The 23,681-nt window shown below is 43.6% G+C and overlaps 2 protein-coding genes across 8 annotated transcripts in view; one reads left to right on the top strand and one right to left on the bottom strand.

The window, feature by feature from the left end:
• MCUB (mitochondrial calcium uniporter dominant negative subunit beta) overlaps positions 1-13,712 on the top strand; it is a 120,388-nt gene extending 106,676 nt beyond the window's left edge. Inside the window, exons 5-10 of one of the 6 annotated variants that reach the window (XR_014813194.1) lie at positions 795-955; positions 2,124-2,327; positions 2,904-3,020; positions 5,141-5,234; positions 5,367-5,546; positions 8,675-13,712. Coding sequence is in view for 3 of the 6 variants with exons in the window: in XM_084973190.1 (XP_084829316.1) it covers positions 795-955; positions 2,124-2,327; positions 2,904-3,020; positions 5,141-5,218 (560 nt within the window). In the remaining 3 variants the exon portion in view is untranslated. The other 5 variants (XR_014813192.1, XR_014813193.1, XM_084973190.1 and 2 more) reach the window with 5 other exon arrangements.
• The window catches only part of CASP6 (caspase 6), a 1,021,045-nt gene continuing 1,007,599 nt past the window's right edge, over positions 10,236-23,681 (bottom strand). Inside the window, exons 2-7 of one of the 2 annotated variants that reach the window (XM_084973221.1) lie at positions 17,993-21,367; positions 17,323-17,469; positions 16,563-16,639; positions 15,033-15,208; positions 11,358-11,517; positions 10,236-10,853 (exon numbers count right to left, since the gene is read on the bottom strand). In XM_084973221.1, the coding sequence (XP_084829347.1) occupies positions 10,618-10,853; positions 11,358-11,517; positions 15,033-15,208; positions 16,563-16,639; positions 17,323-17,469; positions 17,993-18,078 (882 nt within the window). In that variant the 5' untranslated portion in view covers positions 18,079-21,367 and the 3' untranslated portion in view covers positions 10,236-10,617. The remainder of the gene's footprint in view (positions 10,854-11,357; positions 11,518-15,032; positions 15,209-16,562; positions 16,640-17,322; positions 17,470-17,992; positions 21,368-23,681) is intronic. The other variant, XM_005656547.4, reaches the window with a different exon arrangement.

Raw genomic sequence — 23,681 nt, 5'->3', positions numbered from 1 at the left:
GCTTTTGGATAGAAAATTAAGGGTAAAGAGAGAAGAATTTGGGAGTTCCCATCGTGGCTCAGCGGAAACAAATCCAACTGGTATCCATGAGGACGCCGGTTCGATCCTTAGCCTCACTTAGTGGGTCGGGGATCTGGCATTGCCCTGAGCTGTGGTGTAGGTCGAAGTCCAGGCTTGGATCCTGTGCTGCTGTGGCTGCGGCATAGGCTGGCAGCTGTAGCTCCAATTCAACCCCTAGCCTGGGAACTTCCATGTGCAACAGGTGTGGCCCTAAAAAGAAAAAAGAAAAAAAAAAAAGGAATTTTAGGTTAACTCAGGTATAAAAGTGAACCTGTAAACTAATGTGTTACAAACTAAGGTGAGGTATTACCTGGATTATGGCAGATGGATGCTCTCTTCTCTCATGTTACTTTTCTTTTTAAAAAAGAAACAGCCCTAGTCATATTAGAAAAACAAAAACAAGGAATATTTAACAATTTATTTTTATTGAAGTATAGTTGATTTATAGTGTGTTAATTTCTGCTATACAGCAGAGTGACTCAGTTATACACATATATACATTCTTTTTTTATATTTCTTTCCCTTATGATATTTAATCCTACTGTCGGGTTTGTTATTTTTCCAGAGAGGGAGCAATAGAATCACCTGAGACAGGAATGAAAGCCAATACCAAATGCCCGCCTTGGAGTAGGGAGTGCCAGGTGGCCAGCCCTGGGGACTCAGGTTTGGTTCCCTGGACTTGACACGCCTTGGAGGAAAAGACGTGATGGTTCCCTTGTGTCTTGTCTTCGCAGAAAAACCGAGTAGCGAGCATGCCACTGAGATGGAAAACATGAAATCCTTGGTTCACAGACTGTTCACCACCTTGCATTCAGGCGAGTTTCAGAAACAGAGAGAGCGCCATCTACTGGAGAAAATTAACCACCTGAAGGGACAGCTGCAGCCCCTTGAACAGGTTTGGAAGCATCATCGTTGACTCTGTCCATTGTAAATAACACCCAATACTTTGTCGAGCAAACTCCATGTAAGCATTAATCTGAATGTTTTACAGGCGCTCACTTTCTCCATTAATCCTCACAGTGAGCCTGTGGGTTTGGTATTATCCTCCTCATTCTTGAGATGAGGACACTAAGACAGCAACATGCAGAGCTAATGGGTGGTAGAGCCAGAACTTGAACCTTAAGCTCCGCTGCGCCTCCTCTCCAAGGCACAGCCATAGTGTGCCCACATTTTAATTTTTTGTTTTTTAAAAAGTTGGTGATATAATTACTTGCATTAAGCTTTTAAAGATCTATAGGAGTTCCCATTGTGGCTCAGCAGGTTATGAACCTGACTGGTATCCATGAGGATGTGGGTCTGATCCCTGGCCTTGCTCAGTGGGTTGAGGATCTGGTGTTGTCCCAGACCATAGACCACATCCCTGAACCTGTGTATCATTTCAGACTTTATCCATGCATAAATACAAATATATTATTGTGTTCCCTTTTCTGGAAAAGGGTATGTTTTGTCATACATTAGTCTCACCTTTTTTCACTAATAGTATATGCTGGAAAGATCTCCATTTTTGAGAGCTTCCTCATTACAGCTATATGATAGCTTGATGAAAAAATGGGTAATTTTTGTTTTTTTACTCTTAAGAATGAACCTCTAATGAATCACACGTGTGCCAATGACTTCCCAGAAGTGAAATTGCTGGGTGAAAGAAAACAGGCATGCATCATTGTACAGCTATAAATGTACTAAATTCATTGAGCAATATTAAAAAAAAAAAAAGCTATTGGCTAAAATTATTAGTAGAAAAAAAAATAGCCATATAATTTTAGTTAGGTTTCAGAGGATGACTTTTTGAGTTTTTCATTATTTACCCTTCTATACTATTTAAATTTTTTTCCATGAGCAGGTATTACCCTTATAATTTTAAAAAATGGTCTATGAATGACCCGATTTGGAAATAAGTGATCACCCATTAATGTATATGTTTCATAAATTCTGTTTTTTTTTTTTCCATCAATAGGACCTCTTTAAAGTAGTGCAGATGTGCCTTTTGTTCCTTCCTGCCCCCCACCTGTTTTTGTAGCTGGTGCACTGTCAACTGAGACTAACAGTCATCTTCCTCCCCTCAGATGAAGGCTAAAATCGAAGCACGCGCAGAAGCCAAATCCAGTGGACTCCTGTGGGCTGGATTGGCACTGCTGTCCATTCAGGGCGGGGCACTGGCCTGGCTCACTTGGTGGGTGTACTCCTGGGATATCATGGAACCAGTCACGTACTTCATCACCTTTGCAAATTCCATGGTCTTTTTTGCATACTTTATAGTCACTCGACAGGTGAGTCATTTAAGAAAAGAGTAAGTTACAACATCTTCGGTAAATAATTCCTGACAATAAAAGTAATGAGCAATAAAACCTTTTTGGTTAACTGAATTGTGGCTCCCTGGGTTTCTCTCAGCTGTGAAATTTGGTGGTTTTCTGGTGGATGGTGATTTGTATCTAGCACAGAGAAACTATATGTAACTGCTCTAAGGAAGTAAATGGTACAACGTAAGGTGTAATGAATGACTCCACTGAAATGAAGACATCAAATCTAATAAAAGTGAATTTGTAATTGCAGACCACCCAGTAACTTTAGCTTTATCTTGCGATTATTGTGCCAAAAATCTCCATTTTCCTTTTTCTATCTTCTAGCCCTCTGTGTGTGATTTCTCTTCCCAGCTTGCCTGCTCTTGAAAGGAGCAGTTGGTCTCAAACGAGACTAAATGTTTTCCTTGTGTCGCCGTATGCTCGCTCCGATGGCCACTGCAAATATTTTACTCGTCCGCCTTCCGTTGCTTTGTTGTTACTAAGGCAAGTTTCTGGCAGAGGCATTATGTTCATTTAAAACATGTTCTGTTTTCTTTATTTTAGGATTATACTTACTCAGCTGTTAAGAGCCGGCAGTTTCTTCACTTCTTCCACAAGAGATCAAAGCAGCAGCATTTTGACGTGGCACAGTACAACAAGCTCAAAGAAGATCTTGCTAAGGTACCTTATTGCACATGTGACATCTTTTAGCTGGTCTTATTTGGGAGGGAAATACAGTTGGTGGCTCATCCTCACAGGTTAAGTCTTGGTGTGAGATAGGTTGCTCGGTGTTGTGGTTTGTTCTGTGACCTTAACAGCTGTCATGTCCTGTTAATTTCCTCCGGTTTTATTCTTCTGTATTTGACATGCGGATAGCTTTAAATGTGTATGGGAAATGTCTTACATGACCTTGAGATAGTAAAATAATGGTTTTGAATAGAAATCTATTTCTTTGTTTGTTTGTTTGGTTTTTAGGGCCCCACCCATGGCATATGGAGGTTCCCAGGCCAGGGGTCCAATCGGAACTACAGCTGCCGGCCACAGCCGCAGCATCTGCATCTGAACTGCATCTGCAACCTACACCACAGCAACCTACACTACAGCTCGGGGCAATGCCAGATCTTTAACCCACTGAGTGAGGCCAGGGATTGACCCGCAACCTCATGGTTCCTAGTCGGATTCGTTTCCACTGCGCCACGACAGCAACTCCTAATAATTTCTATGTCTAAGTGAATATGTGTTTTTAAAGAAAAAAAGTCCAACATCAAGCTCAACTGCAGATTTTGTACCATTAAGAACATGAAAGTAAGTAGAATTTTAAGGAAAGTGAGCACTCTGATAAACAATTTCAAGCTCTCTAAAGACACTGAGAAGTTTCTGCTCCTTAAATAAAAATAGAATTAATACGGTGTTCCTTCTTTCATCTTTTCCAGCTTTCAGATGAGAAAAGAGAGGCAAACCCTGCTAGAAAGTGGGGAAACCAGGGTATGAAGCCAGATGTTTGACTCTGGATCCTGTACTCTGAAGGACTTAGTACAATCTGGTTTTTAGGGACCATTTATCTCTGGCCTCCTAGTGGACTCATTAGTTTTGTCCAGAGGGTGACTTCTCAATGCATAACTAGATTTCTAATTTTTCTTAGCAATTTTGTAAGAAAAAAGTTTTGGTAAAATTATCTTCCATTGCTCAATGCATGATCATTTAATAGCCAGTAATCATCATATCTTTTGTTACCTGTACCTTCTAAACTGCCCACCCCTCAAATTTTAAAAAAGGAAAGCTATATTTAGAATTGAATCTGTAGCCCAAAAATTGGAGATAAAGAGCCTTTAAAAAAAATATTTTTAGGAGTTCTTGCTATGGTACAGTGGGTTAAGAATCTGACTGCAGCAGCTTGGGTCTCTGAGGAGGCATGGGTTCTATCCCTGCCCCAGCACAGTAGCTTAAAGGAGCTGGTGTTGCCACAGCCATGGTATATGTAGGTCACAGTTATGGCTCAGATTCAGTCCCTGTCCCGGAGACTTCCATATGCTGCAGGTGTGGCCACAAAAAAATATATACATATCTGTTTTTAAATTACAGATAATCATTCCTTAGTAAAAAATATAATGATGCTTTCTTCTAAATTTAGTGGATACTCTTGCATTTAAATGATCCAGTCCAAGAAGGCTAAGGACTATTCTTCCAACTAGTTTATAACATTGAAGATTTAGAAGAGCACCTTATAAAGTTTTTTTTTTTTAAGGTAATAAAGTTGGGGGGGGAGGGAAACTGATAGGTCAGAGTGGTTTTCTGTTTTGTTATTTTTTTAATGAGCTGGAAAAAAAAACGATATAAAGGGGGAAACGAATTTAACTAGAACTATAAGAGTGTATAGAAACTTTAAACTCGGGAGTTCCTGTCATGGCGCAGCAGAAACGAATCCCTACTAGGAACCATGAGGTTGTGGGTTTGATCCCTGGCCTCACGCAGTGGGTTAAGAATCCGACATTGCCATGAGCTGTGGTGTGGGTCGCAGACGAGGCTCGGATCTGGCGTTGCTGTGGCTCCGGGGTAGGCCTGCAGCTACAACTCTGATTCGACCCCTAGCCTGGGAACCTCCATATGCCTCGGGTGCGAACCCAAAAAGACAAAAAAGAAACTTCATCTTTGCAAAAGGATCCACATAAAATTAAAATGTTGGCAGTTGCCACTTGTATGTGTTGCCCTAAGGAGACATTAAAGGTCTAGCCTGCCTCATAAGCACTAACCCGATAAGCTTGTGGTCCTCTCTGATCAGTGCCTCTTCTTCCCATGGACAGGCTACCGAAGCCCTGAGACGTGTGCGCCACTCTCTCTACCTGCAGATGCCGGTGGAGGAACTCGATGAAAAGAAGTAATCTTACATTTTTAAATGTCAGTGAATTTTTCCATTATGTGTTCATTTTGCAACTTAGCAACTGGAACTTTTTTAGTCCCGTAGTATATTTAATTTGACTGTTTCAATCTCTTTTGTTAATTAAAAAAAAAAATGCTTACAAAACACAGGTATTCTCTGATGTTGTCACTTGAGATTTTTGGTTTGTGGATTTTCACGGCTTGCTGAAGTTGACTCCTGGAAGAAGCTTGAATGTGTCCATCAAAATCAAAGCTCCTGCTGCAGCCCAGCCCTTAACACTGAGAGTCCTCATCAGCTGCCCTGTTTCATTCCTGTGCGGAGGCGAACTGGTCAGTGTGCTTGGCTTCACCTAAATGCTTGGGCTTCATTTAGAATCGTCTTGTCATTGGAGGTCCTGTCATGGCTCAATGGAAACGAATCTGACTAGGAGCAAGAGAACACAGGGTCGATCTCTGGTCTTGCTCAGTGGGTTAAGGATCCAGCGTTGCCATGAGCTGTGGTGTAGGTCACAGATGTATGTGGCTTGGATCTGGCATTGCTATGGCTGTGTGTAGGCCAGCAGCAACAGCTCCAATTAGACCTCTAGCCTGGGAACCTCCATATGCCTCGGGTGTGGCCCTAAAAAAAAAAAAAAATCATCGTCATTAATTTCTTTTTAAATTCATAGTAGTTGAAAGATTTTTATCATTAAATATAGCAAAAATTTAGGGTTCCTGTTGGAGCTTAGCGGGTTAAGAACCTGACTAGTCTCCTTGAGGATTCGGGTTAGATTCCTGGCCTTGCTAAGTGGGTTAAGGATCTGGTGTTGCCATGAGCTGTGGTGTAGGTCGCAGACGCTGCTTGGATCCCTAGTTGCTGTGGCACAGGCGATTCAACCCCTAGCCTAGGAACTTCCATATGCCACAGGTGCGGCCCTAAAAAAAAGAAAAAAAAAAATATATATATATATAGGTAAAATTATTATGTTATTTGAAACATTTCATTGTAACTAATATTTACTTAGGTACTATTTATTGTTATCCAATACTGTTCTAGGCATTTTATGTATATATTATTTGTAATCTTGTAATTCTAGCATGTAGCTATTTTTTAATCTCAATGAGAACTGAGGTTTAGAGAGGTGAATTTGCCCAAGTGCCCATAGCTAGAAAAGATATAAGCTTCTACTCACAGTAGATCATAAATCTTTCTAATGGTATCTAATACATTATCCAGGATGTAACCTTTTCAGAGTGTGACTATGGGACAGAAAAGGTAATGACACCCTGATATTAAGAGGTTTGCTTAAAAAAAAAAATGTTTTTAGGATATATATTTCAATCAAATCAGATTCAAACTTCTACACTTTTCGTGCAGTGGGTTAAAAGGATCTGGCCTTGCCACAGTAACTGCAGCTAGGATTTGATCTGTGGCCTAGGAACTTCCATATGCTGTGGGTTTGCCACAACAAACAAAAGCTGGTTTCCTACACCATAAGTACAGCAACACAGTGATCACCTGGTGGTTGTATCAGTAGCTCTGAAACCCAGAGATTCTGGATTAGCAGTAAATTCATGTGTGTAATTAACATGCTAAGGCTATGCACTAATATGTTTTTATAATAAATGCCATCCAGGTTATTATTTCAAGCCCTTAGGACATATTCTGCCTTTGAGGAACTCTATTCCCAGGAAGAGACAAGACCATCAATATAGTGAAAGTTAAGAGAAACCAACTGGGAAAGGTGGCCTTGCCTTTTAGGTGGAATTTGGAAAGAAGGCATCTCAGGCAGAGAAAATACAATGGGTGGGTGTGGTGGTGGGGGAGTCCCAGAACAGGTCTTGGCTGTCTGTTGGGGGGTCTTTCTCCATCGAAGCAGAGGATACACAGTGAAAAGAAATTTATGTCTTAAAATAAGGCTGAACCAGGAGGATGGGGTCAGATGATGGGTTTAACGTGGAAATCAGCCGAGTGAATCCAGTATGGGTTGGCAAGCGTGCAGGCTTTGGCCCCAAGTAGATTCCTAGTTGGAGATTCTCGGATGATTAACCTGACCTCTCCTCATCAAATTAACTTATGAGATAATATCTTGACCATATTGAAAATTGAGATAAAATCCTTTGAACATGCCTAACCTCTAAGGCAGATACCTTGCAAGTGTCACCTGAGTGTAAATTCCAAGAGGACAGAGTGCTGTTTGCTTTATTCACTGACGCTTCCATCCCAAGCACCGAGAAGAATGCCTGGGCCCAATGAGGTACCAAGAGACAGGTTTAAGGTCTGTGGCATTTTCAGATACAGTGCTAGGGAAAAGCTGAGACTAGGACAGTAGAAAGAATGGCTTCTGAATTCTTGCAGAGTCCAAAGGAAAATCTGGGGGGAAGAAAGGGTAGATTAGAGCAGGGGTCAACAAACTAATACCTATGCTTATTTTTGTAAATAAAGTTTTATTGGAACACAGCAATGCTCACTGATGCTTTAACTGTGGCTGTCACAGCAGAGATAGTGACTTGCACAGCCCAAAGTAGTTACTCCTTGGCTCTTTAAAGAAAAATTTTACTGACCCTTGAATTAGAATATGAAAGGAGTTCCCATTGTGGATCAGCGGGTTAAGAACCCAGCTAGTATCCATGAGGATGCAAGTTTGATCCCTGACTTGACTTGGTGGGTTAAGGATCTGGCGTTGCCGAGAGCTATGGTATATGTAGGTTGCAGATGTGGCTCAGATCTGGTGTTGCAGTGGCTGTGGCATAGGTCAGCAGCTAAAGCTTGGATTCAATCCCTAGCCTAAGAACTCCCATATGCCATGGCTGTGGCCCTAAAAAGGAAAAAAAAAAAAAAGAAAAAAAAAAACAAAACATGAGAGACAGTTATCAAAGAATATTTCTGTGTTTTGGATGTTCCCTTTTGGCACAGCAGGTTAAGGATCCATCATTGCTGTGGCTGTCATGCAGGTTGCAGCGGCGGCTCAAGTTCAGTCCCTGGTCTGGGAACTTCTGCATGCCATGGGTACGACCATGGAAAAAGAAAAAAGAGTACTTCTTTGTTTTTAGGACTTTAGAAAATTTGTCATGTGAAAAATGAATTAATTCTTAGTAAAGACAGTTCCCTTTGATTTGTATCTTCCCACTTGACAAAGTAAAATTAAGAGTTTAATTCTTCAGAGAAGGAGCTGCGTGTAGGTCACACCGTACTTACCCTGTGACAGGTGCGACTGGTTTCCCTACGGAGGACATGATAGCTCAGCGATCAGAGGCAGGACATTCGGACCATTTTTAGAACTTAGACTGTCATTTCTCAAATGAGACATGTCATTTATGTTAAAACTATAGATTGGTATTAATATAAACAGCGTATAATCTTTCTACTCAAACAGATTGGAACAAAAATGGAAGAAATCCAAACAAATCACATGTTAATGTTATTACACGAAAGGATTGATTTATTCTGAGACGGTTTTCTTTTTTTTTTTCCCTAGGGTCACAACTGTAGCATGTGCAAATTCCCAGATTAGGGGTCGATTGGAGCCACAGCTGCACAGCCACAGCAATGTGGGATCCAAGCCGTGTCTGCGACCTACACCACACAGCTCAGGGCAACACCAGATCCTTAACCCACTGTGAGAGGCCTGCTATTGAACCTGTGTCCTCAAGGATACTGGTCAGATTTGTTTCCGCTGAGTCACGAGAACGCCCTGAGACAATTTTCTTTTTTCTTTTTTTGGTATTTTCTAGGGCCGCACCTGCAGCATATGGAGGTTCCCAGGCTGAGGGTCAAATCGGAGCTGTAGCTGCCACTACACCACAGCTCACGGCAACACCGGACCCTTAACCCACTGAGCGAGTCCAGGGATCGAACCTGCAACCTCATGGTTCCTAGTCGGATTCATTAACCACTGAGCCACGACAGGAACTCTGACAATTTTCTTTATAAAGAAAATTCAGTTGAGTTCCTGTTGCTTCCACAGCTCAGATTTGATGGCATTTTGGTGCCCAGATGTGTGGGTTCCACTATCACCACATCTGTACAAGAGGATTTTATTCAAATTAACCCTTTGAGAAGTTCCTGTCCTGACTCAGCGGAAACAAAACTGACCAGCATCCATGAGGACGCAGGGTCGATCCCTAGCCTCACTCAGTGCGCTAAGGATCTGGACTTGCTGGGAGCTGTGGTGTAGGCTGTCAGCTACAGCTCTGATTCAACCCCTAGCCTGCAAACTTCCATATGCTGCAAGTGTGGCCCTAAAAAGACAAAAAAAAAAAAAAAAAAAAAAAAAAAAAATTAACCCTTTGATCACATTCAGGGAAAAAAGTGTGTGTGTGTGTGTGTGCTGGGGTGTGTTTTTTAATAACATCAGTTAATTTCCTGTAGGTAACCTGAGCTGCGTAACCTTTGCCTGAGGGCTGGGCCAGTGTTCACTGAGGGGTGTTTTTGCATCATTTGCTCTTGTAAGAAGGGCCATGGAGATGGCAATGCCCGTGCATAGGGGGTTAAAGGAAAAGTAAAATTTTCAACTGACAGTGGAGACCCTGTCACGACTACACACAAAAAAGTATAAATGTCCCACTGACTTTAGCATCGAGTCGGCACATATTTTGAACAAATGGAACGACATAAGCAAACTACTGCTTCTGAACTAGCAGCTCACAAGTTTGTTCCCCAGACATTTAAATCTTTTGCCTCTGGCAGGTTATTAGCAAAACATAAAAGCCGAGTAATATCATATTAGTAAGAAACGAACCTTCAAAGTAACATTACTCCATGAATGTTTTGATGGTCTGAGTGGGATTGCTGGACAGTGGACAGTAGCTTGCATAAAATACTGACAGAATCAAACTTAGTAAGTTACATGGCTTCTACTGACCAAGAATTAACTGTGTTCTCTAGTTCTTCCTTAGAATGCCATGTAATAATTCTTGAAGGCTTATTTTTTTTTTTAAAGTGAGAGTTAATGTCCTATATAAAATTGACAATTCATATGTAAGATGAATTTATACGACTTATATTTACTATAAATCACACAAATGAATATATGAATGTGAATTAGAAAAATTTAATAAAATATGAATTTCAAATATTAAGGGAAAACAAGTAATTTTTAAGGTTTCAAAAACCCTTAAAAACAGTTTTATAAAAAAGTCACAAAATACAAGTTAAATAAGATATTTTGAGTAACCCTGAAATTTACTACAAAAGGCAATTACAAATGCTTATAAATTTCTATTTATAGGCCCTCCCTGAGGATTTCTTTTCTATGTCTATTAAACCCCTTCACCATGTCCAATATGAACTTTTTAAAAAATTCTCATTAAAGCTTTAAAATGTTTTAAATTCCTACACCATAATTCTTCAGCCTAGTGATACTACTTTATGTAAAAAGAGAAAACTGATTTTGAATGACACATAAACCAGGATGCCTTATTAGGATTTCGGAAAGAAATGCAGCTTTTTAGTTAGCATTGAGGCAAAGCAAGGAACCTGCTTCTTTCCAATTGCATCTGGGTCTTTGCAGAAGTCTACTCGGCGCTGAGACACTTTCCTGTTCACCAGTGTGAGGAGTTCTGTGAACTCTAAGGAGGAGCCGAATTTTCCCAGCATCTCGCACAAATCCTGAATGTACCAGGAGCCGTTCACAGTTTCCCGATGAGAATAATAACCTAAAAAAGACAGGCGAAGCCACTCAAGTCTTCTAGTTTTCAGCTACTGTGACTGAAAAAACACTATTAAAAAGTCCAAGATGTGCCCATGATACAGTTTTAAAATGTATCTTGATTTTTCCCACGTGGGAGAAAAGATTAATTCCATACAGGTCTATTTACTGCAAGAGCAGAGGACAACTGTCAGCCAAATATTTTTCAACAATGTTTCCCATGAGTGTTAGCACAGTAGCAATCATCATCCGTAACTGACGCGTTCTGCTGCTCAGAGTCAATATAATTATCCTTGCAGCTTGATTTAATGGAGATGTCAGGAAGGATTTTTCTGCAAGGTTATTTTATACCTTTAAGATCACTCTGACCCCATGGCACAAAGACACCTGAGCACAGCACCACCAAATCACGTGTCCCAATAGAAAGCCCTCCCCTCAATCAAGCCCAAGTGAACCTTACAGGAACTTAAGCCAAGAAAGCCAATAGCATTTGTATTAAACACCCCCCCACCTTCTGCCACCGAGTAACACATGAGGAAGTCTGCGCCTGCAGGCAGGGTGTACACCGAGGCGGCGTCCACCTGGGTTAGGTTGGCATCCAGCTTGTCTGTCTGATGATCCACGACATCCAAAGGCAGGACTGGCACATCATGCTGGTTTCCCCGACACGCCTGCAAGACAAGGAGCCAAGTGCCCCCCGTTACTTACCTGTTCTTCCTAATGCTTTGTGTTGACAGCGAATGGATCATTCAGTGCTTCCCTAGCAACATGAACAGAAGTCGCTTTACAGGCACTTCAGAAACAATCCATCCAGGTTTAGAGCAGACCAAAGACAACACTCTTCCTTTTTATGTTTTCTTATATTAATGCTTAAAAAAATGGGCATCCTCAACTATATACCAAAGTATGTTGATTGAAAGGTACATTGTAGGAGTTTCCTGGTGGCTCAGTGGGTTAAGGACCTGGCATCATCACTGCTGTGGCCCAGGTGCTGAGGGATCGATCCCTGGCCCGGGAATTTCTACATGTTGCGAGCATGGCCAAAAACCAAAAAAAGGTATGTCATTGAGGGGCAAGCATCTGTGGTCTCAAAATTTCTTATGGATTACCTACACCACAGCACCAAGAAAGCTATAGGATTTGCCTAAGTGTTTCTATTTAATCAGGTTAATGCAGTCCCAGATTGAGTTTTGTTCACCAAGCTGCTGCTGTAAATCATTAAATGTCAAAATGACACTTGAGAGGCTCGAGTTCTTACCCACCATTCTAACTCACACAAAGGCTAACATTTTCTATTCTTAAATGGTTATTGTGGGCTGAATTTTGCCCACTCCCCTTCCCCCCCCCATTACTATATTTAAGTCCTAACCCCCAGTATCTCAAATGTGACTGTATTTGGAGATATGGTCTTTAAAGAGGTAATGCAGGTAAAATGAGCTCCTACTGGTAGGCCCTACTCCACTATGACGGGTGTCTTTATAAAGAGATGAGGATATGGACACACACACAGGAAAGACCACGTGATGACCTAATGGATAAGAAGCCAGTCGAGGAGAGGCCTCACAAGAAAACCCTGCTGACACCTTGATCTCAGACGTCTAAGCTAACTAGTCTGTTTACAGGCACACCTCAGGGAGCCGAAAGGTTTGGTTCCAGACCATAGCATCAAAACAAATAGTGCCATAAAGTCACATAAATATTTTAGTTTCCCAGTGCATATAAAAGTTACATTTGTACTATACTGTAGTCTATTAGGTGTGCAATAACATTGTCTAAAAAAAGTACAGACCTTAATTAAAATATACCTTATTGCAAAAAATGCTAACCATCACCTAAGCCTTCAGCTAGTCATAATCTTTTTGCAACAGTAATGTCAAAATCACTAATCACAGATCATCATAATGAATATAATAAAGTCTGAAATATGAAAGTTACCAAAATGGGACACAGAGACACGAAGGGAGCTTAAGCGGTTGGAGAAATGCCACTGACTTGCTCAACTCAGGGTTTCCGCAAACCTTCAATTTGTAAAAACTGCAATATCTGCAGTGCCATAAAGTGAGGTATGCCTGTACTTTGTTCTGGCAGCCCTAGGAACTTTAATCCAGTGACTTAAAGATTCTGCTATAGTATTATAAAGGCATCCATCAATTCTGAAATGGTGAAAAAAGTACATGCTTTAAAAGAAATAGTTTTGATGAATTTCAGAGTTATTGAATAAAGATCCTTAGTATCCTATTTTTACAGGGCTATCTTAATCTTATTTAGTATTATCAGGATTACACATGTACTCCAGTGTTCACTGCAGCACTATTTACAACAGCCAAGACACGGAAACAACCTAAATGTCCATCGACAGAGGAGTGGATCAAGAAGAGGTGGTACATATACACAATGGAATATTACTCAGCCATTGAAAGGAACGAAATACTGGCATTCTTAGCAACATGGATGGACCTAGAAATGATCATGCTAAGTGAAGTCAGTCAGACAATGAGACACCAACATCCAATGCTATCACTGACGTGTGGAATCTGAAAAAAGGACACAATGAACTTCTTTGCAGAACAGCTACTGACTCATAGACTTTGAAAAACTTATGGTTTCCAAAGGAGACAGTTTGGGGGGTGGGGGGATGCGCTGGGGGTGTGGGATGGAAATCCTGTAAAACTGGATTGTGATGATCATTGTACAACTATAAATGTAATAAAATTCATCGAGTAAAAACAAATGCAAGGCCCGACGAGAGGCCAAGGTCAAGTTCGAGGAGAGATACAAGACTGGCAAGAACAAATGTTCTTCCAGAAGCTGCGATTTTAGGTCTTTTTTCAGTCATTAAAATAAAAAAAAAAAAAATAGCAAAGTATTATCAGGCTTATTTTCAGACCTTATTTTCTACTGTGTTTCTAAACGGAAGTGGAACACTTGATGCCATCACTTGCCAAACTAACTGCAGTGAGAGCAAGCGCCAGCCTTTTGGGGCCATGCCAGGTGCTGGGCGCTGTTCAGGGGTTTTTCGTGTGTTAGGCCAGGTCATTTTATCCTCACAGTCATCCCACGAGGAAGTGCTATTTTATCCCTATTTCACAGATTAAGAACCTGAGGCAGAGAGCAATAGCATAACTTGGTAAAACACTGCCATCCTTTGTGGCCTGTGAGTTATTTCCAATCCTCTTGTCCGACAGAGCTGGGCACGGCCTTTTCCATGAAGGACTCCTCTGTCATTACTGTTCGTGATTTTTCTCCCGCTTCTCTGGACCCCTCCTCCTTGGTATCCTTCCTCTGCTCGTTCCTCATCAGTGTCCCTCGGTTCTGTTTTATACTCGTTTTCTAGGCTCTACTTGACATGAGGAAATTCACCTGCTGCTGTGGCTTCTAGTCCCATCCTCATGACACCCAAGCTTATTTCTCCGACCCAGGCTGCCTGACAGGTTCTAGACCTGTATCTCCAATGTAGATACACCTCATGCACCCCAATGCAGCTGTCCAAAGAAGACACCGGGGAGTCATCCTGGACTTTTTTTTTTATAGCTCCCCTATTTCCTCCCCCAAAGCATGGCAGGGTGTAAAATGTGGCTGTGGCCTCTGTGCCACTCCTGGAAATACAGGGTTGCAGCTCTGAAACGTCAGGAATTCTCTTTTTCGACCAAAACCCTTACTGAGGTACCAATGGAGTTATTCAGGCCCCCACGTGTTTTTATCCCTAATACCAGTAATGGTGGCAGTGACCACATCTTGGCTTAAGGGAAAACGTGAAAGGATGAGGCAAGCTTGGCATAGAAGGCTTTATGCCCACATCTTTCCCACAGGCTGGTGAGCTCTCCCACCCCCGAACCAAACCTGGTCTGAACAGACAGCCCCTCACACATTGCACCCTTCCCTCAGCACATTCTTCTCCAGCAGCTCTGCCTCGACACCGGGCTGGGCCAGGGAGGAGCACATTCGTGATTCTGAGTCAGTCCCAAGTCAGGGCCAGTGATAAAGATACTGAGCATCTTTATCTTTATGTCAAGAAAGAATTACTATTAACAGCTCGGATGGTAACACTGATTGGCCAGGAGTCAAAAAAGGGCCTTTCTCATGATTCCTGGAAAAAGTTCCTCTCAGAAGTGCCTTTAGTTTTTTTCTAATCCCATGTACAGAAGCATGGACGTTACAGTGAAGATTATAACATAAGCAGTCTTACCTGAATGATAAATATCTTGGGTTTTCCAACCAGGCTCTGACACTTGTCTCCTTTGAACAAGCCAGTCAGTGTCTGAATTTCAATTTTGGCATCATATGCGTAGATGTGATTGCCTTCGCCGTGACTCAGGAAAACACACAAAAAGCAGTCGGCATCTACATGGCTAGCAGTTGATGCTATAAAGGCCCCCCAAAGTTATTTAGAAATGAAAATAAGATGGTTATTATCTCTGTATAAAAATCCAGTTGACTAATATTAAAGATACATATATATAATTAAGGGAGGAGGAAAATTTTTTTACTATAATATAAAAGGTCTAATGAAACACAACTTATCTATTTAGTATTTAATCAAGCAATACTTTATACCATATTGTATCTGATTTTCTAAAATCCAAATTATTATTTATTTATTTATTTATTTTTGCCTTTCTCTAAGGCCGCACCCGCGGCATATGGAGGTTCCCAGGCTCGGGGTCGAATAGGAGCTGTAGCCGCCTGCCTACGCCAGAGCCACAGCAACACCAGATCTGAGCCGCATCTTCGACCTACACCACAGCTCACGGCAACGCTGGATCCTTAACCCGCTGAGTGAGGCCAGGGATCGAACCTGCAACCTCATGCTTCCTAGGCGGATTCCTTAACCACTGAGCCATGACGGGAACTCCCTAAAAATCCAAATTATTAAAGTTCGAAGTAACAGTGTTTCAAAAGGTTTCATTAGCTTTTCTAAAGCACAGAATAATGACATGGAAAACCTAACGGGGTTATTACAGGGCACCCCCTTCAAGAGCCAAGTCATTCTGGCACTAAGAGTGTCTCTGAATCAGCAGAGAGCTTCTCGGCGCAGACTGAGTCACTCCTGTGGCATGGATTCAATCCTTGGCCCCAGAATTTCCACATGCCAAGAGTGTGGCAAAAAAGAAAGGAAAAAAAAAAAAAAAAAGAAGACTGCCCTCTGTCTGTAGTCTTTACGTTTTAGGCTTTTATTTGCCAAATGAAAAGATTACTTCTGGAGTTCCCATCGTGGAAACGAATCAGACTAGTAACCATGTGGCTTTGATCCCTGGCCTCGCTCAGAGGGTTAAGGATCCGGCGTTGGCGTGAGCTGTGTTGTAGGTTGCAGATGTGGCTCGGATCTGGTGTAGCTGTAGCTGTGGTGTAGGCTGGCAGCTGTGGCTCCAATTTGACCCCTAGCCTGGGAACCTCCATATGCAGCAGGTGCAGCCCTAAAAAAAAAAAAAAAAAAAAAAAAAAAAAAAAAAAAAAAAAAAACAGAAAAAACTGAGATATTTCATTCATTTCTAGAGTTACAGACTGAGCTAGTAGTATATAGACTAACTTTAGAGGCATAATACTTTGCAAAGGTCTCTACATCTGGTGGGCTACAATCAGAAAGTCATAACCAAAACCTGTAACACATGCTACATTAATTGACAAGACTTTTACTTATTTGGACTTGTCTTTACGCATAGGGTAGGTAAAAACTACTCAGTCCCATCAGAGGAAAATGAATAGGAAAACGACTTACCCTCATGAATTTTGAGCAGTAATTCTTCAGCTCTAAGATCATTAAAGCATTTCACTTCAAATCCTAGATCTGAAAACCTGGTGAAAAATTGGATATTAGCTTATGAGCTGTTCAGAGTTGTCACATACCCCTAGTTATCTGAGGAACCAATAAACATTTTTATGACATGTAAATGGACTTCAGGGGGAAAGAAAAATCAAATACGATGATGGATTTTTCTTGATCACCCATGGTAGGGATTTATTCCTGATTAAAGTTAGAATAATGCCATCTACTATGCAAATATATTTACTACAATGCAAAGACTTAATATTTAATAAAATGGGATTTGGAGGAAAATTCAGGCAAGTTCTCAAGGGAGGCCGTGCTGAAGTGAGGTTTATCCTCAAATACTCTTGTTCTGTTATTTCATCAGTGTGGACAAGTTTTTTTTGTTTCTTTTGTCTTTTTAGGGCTGCGCTCGTGGCATATGAAGGTTCCCAGGCTAGGGATCAAATCAGAGCTGCCACTGCTGGCCTATGTCACAGCCACAGCCCCACAGGAGCAGGATCCGAGCCGCATCTGTGGCCCACCCCACAGCAGACAGCAACGCTGGATCCTTAACCCACTGAGCGAGGCCGGGGATTGAACCTGCATCCTCACAGAGATGACATCAGGTCCTTCACCCACTGAGCCACAATGGAACTCTCCAGACAAGTTTTGATGAATAGTTATCACTTAAATATCTCACCATCTTGACACAGAGAAAAAACTACACTACCTGCGCTTAAGGTTGTCTCTGTCGGCACTGGTGCCTCGCCTTTCTGGCAGGGTTAAGTGCCAGAAGAACCTCTCGTGATTGAAGATTAAAGCAACTCCTCTCCTCTTGTGGTCCATTTTGTATTTTTCTGCTGGATCAAACACTTCTCTGTTTACGAAGGTTTAAAAAGCAATCAGCCTGAGTCATAGTAAATAATGTGCTCCCCCAAGCCCAGGGTCAGTGTGTTGAGTAGCTGGAGGCCTGCTGCTTCCTCCCCCACCAGGCGGCCAGGCCCCTGTGTCCCGGGAAAGCCTCCTGGCCATTTAGGTCAGGAAAGTCCTGAAATATTTCTGTACCATGGTCAACAGCAGCCATCCCTGGCACCCACCCCAGTCCCTCTGCATGGGAGTCTTTCCCCCCAAGGTCTCCAGGATCCAGCAACCAAGGACAGTGGCCTGGCCCAGGGCCCTTGCCATACCAAACTGTTCAGTATTTTGAATCTTCGTCCAGGTCTCTTCACAACCAGGGGCAGCAACTAACCTGCACTTCTACAAACCAACCCTCGAGATGCTAAAACCCAACATTCTACCCAAAGTCCTACTTTCTACCTCCCAGGTCCCTTTCTTGCTTTGATGTCTATGGGATGAACTCCAAAGGATAAGACCTTGATTAGCAAAGAGCATGTTTTTACCTCTTAGGGAAGGCATCTGTTTCCGTCATGTTTTGTTCTTCACCTATTAAAAAAATGTTGGTTTTTGTTAATATACTTTTTGTCATACGGTTTTAAAACACATCAGGAACTCCTGGCTGCCTGGACGCCCACACTCTAAGCTCCTTTTGATTTGGTTAAAGGTCAACGTATGTGAGAAGAGGTAAAGGAGAAGGAAGGGAAAGTACTATTAATAATGAACAAATGGGAGTTCCCTTCGTGGCTCAGCGGTTAATGAACCAGACTAGTAACCATGAGGTTGTGGGTTCCATCCCTGGCCTCGCTCAGAGGGTTAAGGATCCAGCATTGCTGTGAGCTGTGGTGTAGGTTGCAGACACAGCTTGGATCCCGCGTTGCTGTGGCTCTGGCATAGGCTGGGGGCTGTAGCTCTGATTCGACCCCTAGCCTGGGAACCTCCATATGTCTCGGATGTGGCCCTAAAAAGCAAAAACAAAAAAAACCCCCAAATGAACTATAAATTAACAACTCAGTTCTTTCTCACCCCCAATGTTAACCTGCAAAATCAAAAAGATTATTATAAAGAGAAATGGAGAAAAAATTATCCAATGCATTCATTGCAAAACATGCCTAGAGTAATAGCTCCATGGTGATGGAGCTCAAATGAAATATGAAATGGCTTTACATTGCAGAAAGTGTTTTTGCAAATATTCTCTGAAACAGAGAAGGAATTAAGCAGGAAAACTGAAGATAGTGTGGTCGGTCCGTATTTCTCTATTGCCTGGAAGAGGCATTTTGGTGGAGCAAAGCAAGGGGCAAAGGCTCAGATTTGGGTCTCCTGAATGACACATGTGCACCCATGACCCTATAAATGGGGACCCTCTGCTCCCAACATGTGATCAGACTTTCCCACCGCCAAGACCTCACTGAATTCCCTTCTACTCCCCAGAGCAGTGCCGTGCAAACAGAACTTTCTGCAATGACAGAATTCCCTGTACCTGAGCTGTCCCATGGAGTAGCCACTGGTACGTGTGGTCCTGTGCACCCGAAATGTGGCTAGTGCAACTGAGGAAGCCAGCTTTTAATTCATTTGAATTTAAATAACCACATGTGGCCAACGGCCTCTGCACTGGCCAGCACAATGTCTAGCATCCTCTACAAAAAGGGCCCATACACTCAGGAATCTGTTTTTACCTGATAACAGCTTAAGAGGCGAGGGGAGAGAAGGTAATGAATAAACAGAAATATTAACAGTGTGGGAAGATGCACCTTGCAGTTGAGGTCTTGGAAGGAAGCACAGCGGACCCAAAGGGCAGACTCCTGCCCATCATCTCCCAGCCAAGAGCCTCATGTTCCCCTCTCTCCTAGGAGTCTCTCCCTGACACCTGATTGTCCTAACTTCACGTCTCCTTACTGACAAAATCCACCCAGGGAACAAGGACAAGATGAGACGGGGAATTCCCCTCCAGGCCCCCTCACCAATCACTCACTGTCCGCCTGTAACTCCTGGAATTCACCCAGTGTTCAGACCCAGCCAAACCCTGCTGCTGAAGGAATTCCCCCTCCCCATCCAATAGGCCCCAATCAGTTTTTCTTAACCTTGGGCATCAATTCCTGGCCTGGTAAGATGCAGATTCCTGGATCGTAACCCAGAATTAGAGAACCAGAATCCTGGGAGAGGTGACAACCTGCATTTTAACAAGATGATTTTTACTCACACCAACAAACATGGGGAGTCAAAAGCAGCCACTGGAATGCATCCTGCCCACTCGCCTGGCTTTACCTCTATCCAGGGACTTCCCTGCCCAACAGCTGCTCCCCTGGGGATTTCCTACTGCCCTATCCAGAGTACTTCCCACACCACTCGCTGGTCCACCATGAGACCCCCCTCTCTACACACCACACTGCTGGATGCTTCCCACTCCACACACCCCTGGAAAGGCGATGCTTCCCATCAAGACACACCTCCGCTTGGGATGCGGACCCAGTAAATGCACTGCCCTACTAAGGATACTCCACGTCCACAGCGTGATGCCCAGGATACCCCCTCCCACACACCCTGTTCTCCCAGGGCTACTTCCTCCTGCACACAATCAGATACCAGGACACTGATCCTGGCCACTTCCTCTTGCACACACGCTGCTCTTCCTGGTACCACCACGCACTGCTCGACCCCGGACACTCTGCTCCGCACACCACCTGACCAGCTTACCTCCCATCGCACACTGCTCGACGTGGGCACTTCTAGTGCACACGCTGCTCTGTGGAGGACACTTCCTACTCTGCACACTTTCCTAACCCCCCTCACTGCTGCTGCCAGAAACTTCCTAGTCCACACACTGCTCTACAGGGGTCCACTGTCCTCCACAGGCTACTCGACCCAAGAGATTTTCTGCTGCACAGTGTTCTCTGTGGATACCTCGACTCTACACACTGCTCTGTGCGCAACGCTTCCTACTAAGATCGTCCCCCCCCTTCACTAGGATCCCTTGCACCAACCAGTGCGGGACCCGGGGACATTGCTGTCCTGCACTCAGCGCTTTCCCAGCACACTTGCCGCCCCCCATATGGCTCTGCCACACAGACATCCTATCCTGCTTCCTACTCCACACGCTGTGTTCTCCCCAGAGCACCTCCTACCCTGCATGCCGCTCTTCGGAGCCACTTCCTACCCCACAGGCGGCTCTATGGGGACATTTCCTTCTGACTCCGCTCCTCAGGATGCTGCCCTTCTGAACCCACTGCTCTTCACAGTTTACCTCCCGCTCTACATACTGTTCTACCCAGGACACCTCCTCGCCCGTCAACTCCTCTGCTCAGAATGCTCCCTGCAACACACGCCGACAGACCAGCGTACTTTCGGTCCACATGCTGCTCCCTGCCCTGGTGCTGGGACACTTCCCACTTCACACAACACTCTACCGGGGATACTTCTCATTCCACACACTCCTCTTCCTGGGGTTGCATCCTACTCATATGCTGTGCCGATTGGGATTTCTCCTACCCCCCCTCCACTGCCCTTCTCTGAAGCCCTCTCAGTCCACATACCATGTCTAGCGGGGTGCCTTCCTATTCCCCATGCTGCTCCCCTGAGCAGTATTGGGTTTTCTCTCCTTTCATTTTCAAAAGCATTTCAGGATCTACCCCCATTTAATAACCTCACCTTCTTATCATTAAACCAATTATACAATAAAGAAATAGGAGTTCCCGTCGTGGCGCAGTGGTTAACGAATCCGACTAGGAACCATGAGGTTGTGGGTTCGGTCCCTGCCCTTGCTCAGTGGGTTAACGATCCGGCATTGCCGTGAGCTGTGGTGTAGGTTGCAGACGCGGCTCGGATCCCGCGTTGCTGTGGCTCTGGTGTAGGCCGGTGGCTACAGCTCCGATTCGACCCCTAGCCTGGGAACCTCCATATGCCGCGGGAGCGGCCCAAGAAATAGCAACAACAACAACAACAAAAGACAAAAAGACAAAAAAAAAAAAAAAAAAAAAAGAAATAGAATCTTCAGACTAAACACATTAAATCCATGTCTGAAACCCAATCAGTTACTTCACCTCCCAAGAACCTGCACAGGTTGGGAAGCACTGAGTCTCCTGCGAGGCCCAAGGTCATGTCAGACCCAGCAGCTCACCTCTCACAGTTTTTGCACCATGTTGGCCAGTGAGCGTACGGCAGCTTCAAGTGTCCCTGACTATGCCAAGTGGCTGGTCACCAAGCTAACTCAAGTCCTTAGGGTGAAAGCATTAGAGAGGTACACTCAGCTGGCTTTTTAAAGTTCCTTTTTCATAGGCTGAGGAAGGAGCTTTGTGATTCTCCTGGCTGGATGTAATTTAAAAGTGGTGTGTCTGAGTTGTCTCAAATATTGCTCCCAGCTTACAGATTTAGGAAAGATAGGTAGTTTTAAGTAGCTCAAGATTAATTTGTTTAGGAGTTCCCGTCGTGGCGCAGTGGAAACGAATCCAACTAGGAACCATGAGGTTGCATGTTCGATCCCAGCCCTTGCTCAGTGGGTAAGGATCTGGTGTTGCCGTGAGCTGTGGTGTAGGTCGCAGACACGGCTCGGATCTGGCATTGCTGTGGCTGTGGTGTAGGCTGGCAGCTACAGCTCCTATTAGATCCCTAGCCTGGGAACCTCCATATCTGCGGGAGCAGCCCTAGAAAAGGCAAAAAGACAAAAAAAAAAAAATTAAAAAAACCAAACTGCGTGTACCCAGCAGACATGCTTTCAGGAAGGTGGGTGCACTTTAGAGTATCATGATACTGCATGAATATAAACTGGCTAAAGGGGTAAATGGCTTTGTTGGCATGGAGAAAATAAATTTTAATGAAGGAGACACGCTATGTAACAGATTTACAAATTCCTGTTCAAACTGCAATCTACTCATCAAAAATGGGTTCATCAGTAAACCAGACTCTCGACCTCTTCTCACTTCTTGCCACGCCAATTTAAACAATTTTCTCTCACCGTAAATGCAACCACCACCTCTTTGTTCCTTAAACCAGTTTAATTTTTACAAAACTAATCAATCACTTTTTTTTTCCCCCCTCCACACCTTAATTTGATAATGTCTCCAGCTACTATTTGTTGGTGCCCTGGCACTTAGATAACTTTATCTCACTCGACAGGCCCAAGGGGGCAGGGAGGGAAAGTGCACCAGGCTGTCCAAGGTCACTGCCATGGAGTTGGGGCTGAAAGACCAGGTTCAGCCTGCAGTTTCCAAAGTCCCTGCACTCCCTGTCACCATGCTAAAATTGCTCCCGCCAGAGAAAGCCCAGAAACCTTTTTAAACTAAGTGTTCATTTCTCCAAACCTCTTCAGTATCTATTGTCATCGTCTTTATTGACCGCAGTATCTATGAGGATCTACCCATATTCCTTAACAACAATTTGTTTAATAATCTTATATTGAATGACTCATGTCAGGCCTGGAACACACTGGAAAAAGGGTGGGGTAGAGAAAGAAAAGGAAGCAAGTGGAAAAAGGGAAGGAAATGATAAAAAGAACGGAGGGGACCATCCACAGTGACAAGCGGTCCCTGGAGCTTCCTGGACTCCTGCCTGGGCTTCCCATGCCTCGCCCCTGGTTCCAAAAGGGAAATGGCCAGTGGACCTTACACTGAGTGTCTAGAGTAATGCCACTTCCTGAACGACTATGGAGACTTCTACAACTTGCCTCTGGGGCAAGGCTTGTTTTGTGCGGCAAATAAAAAGCTCTGAAATGAAAGCACTATGCATCTATTGACTGTCAGCACTTCAACCCCACCACCACCCCTGCTTCTTTTTTTATTTAAAGGCCAGGCTCCGAGTTTCTAAAACTTATTGGTAATATAATTAGTAAGTGACCAGGAAGAACGTTCTAAAGCATGCGTTTAGCAGTTGATTATTTGGTAGAGAAAAGTTGTGGCTTTAACTCAAATTCTCAAATAGTTGCAGGTTTCCTGAACGCAGGAGAACGATGGGAGCTGTGCAGCCGCCGAGGCCGGGCTTTAGCGTCCAGGTTCAGAGAGGGCAAGCCTGGTGGCGGGGTCGGGGAGTGGATCCTCTGCCCCAGCACTTCGGCGGGCCGCTCAGGCTCCACTGTTACTGGAGGCAACCCCTTCTTTTTACTTAGGAGTGAGAAAATAAGATCCTACTTCCCAAAGTCAACTTTTCATATAACCAGGCGCAGTTAAAGTTAAATAGCCCCGACGCCTGGCAAGAGATCAGCGCCCG

This window comes from Sus scrofa, chromosome 8 (assembly GCF_054392235.1).
Source record: "Sus scrofa isolate SSC_HxYL_T2T_F1_AM1 chromosome 8, Sscrofa_HxYL_maternal_Yorkshire_Landrace_v2.0, whole genome shotgun sequence".
Lineage (NCBI taxonomy): Eukaryota > Metazoa > Chordata > Mammalia > Artiodactyla > Suidae > Sus > Sus scrofa.
This window is presented reverse-complemented; position numbering and strand designations above follow the sequence as displayed.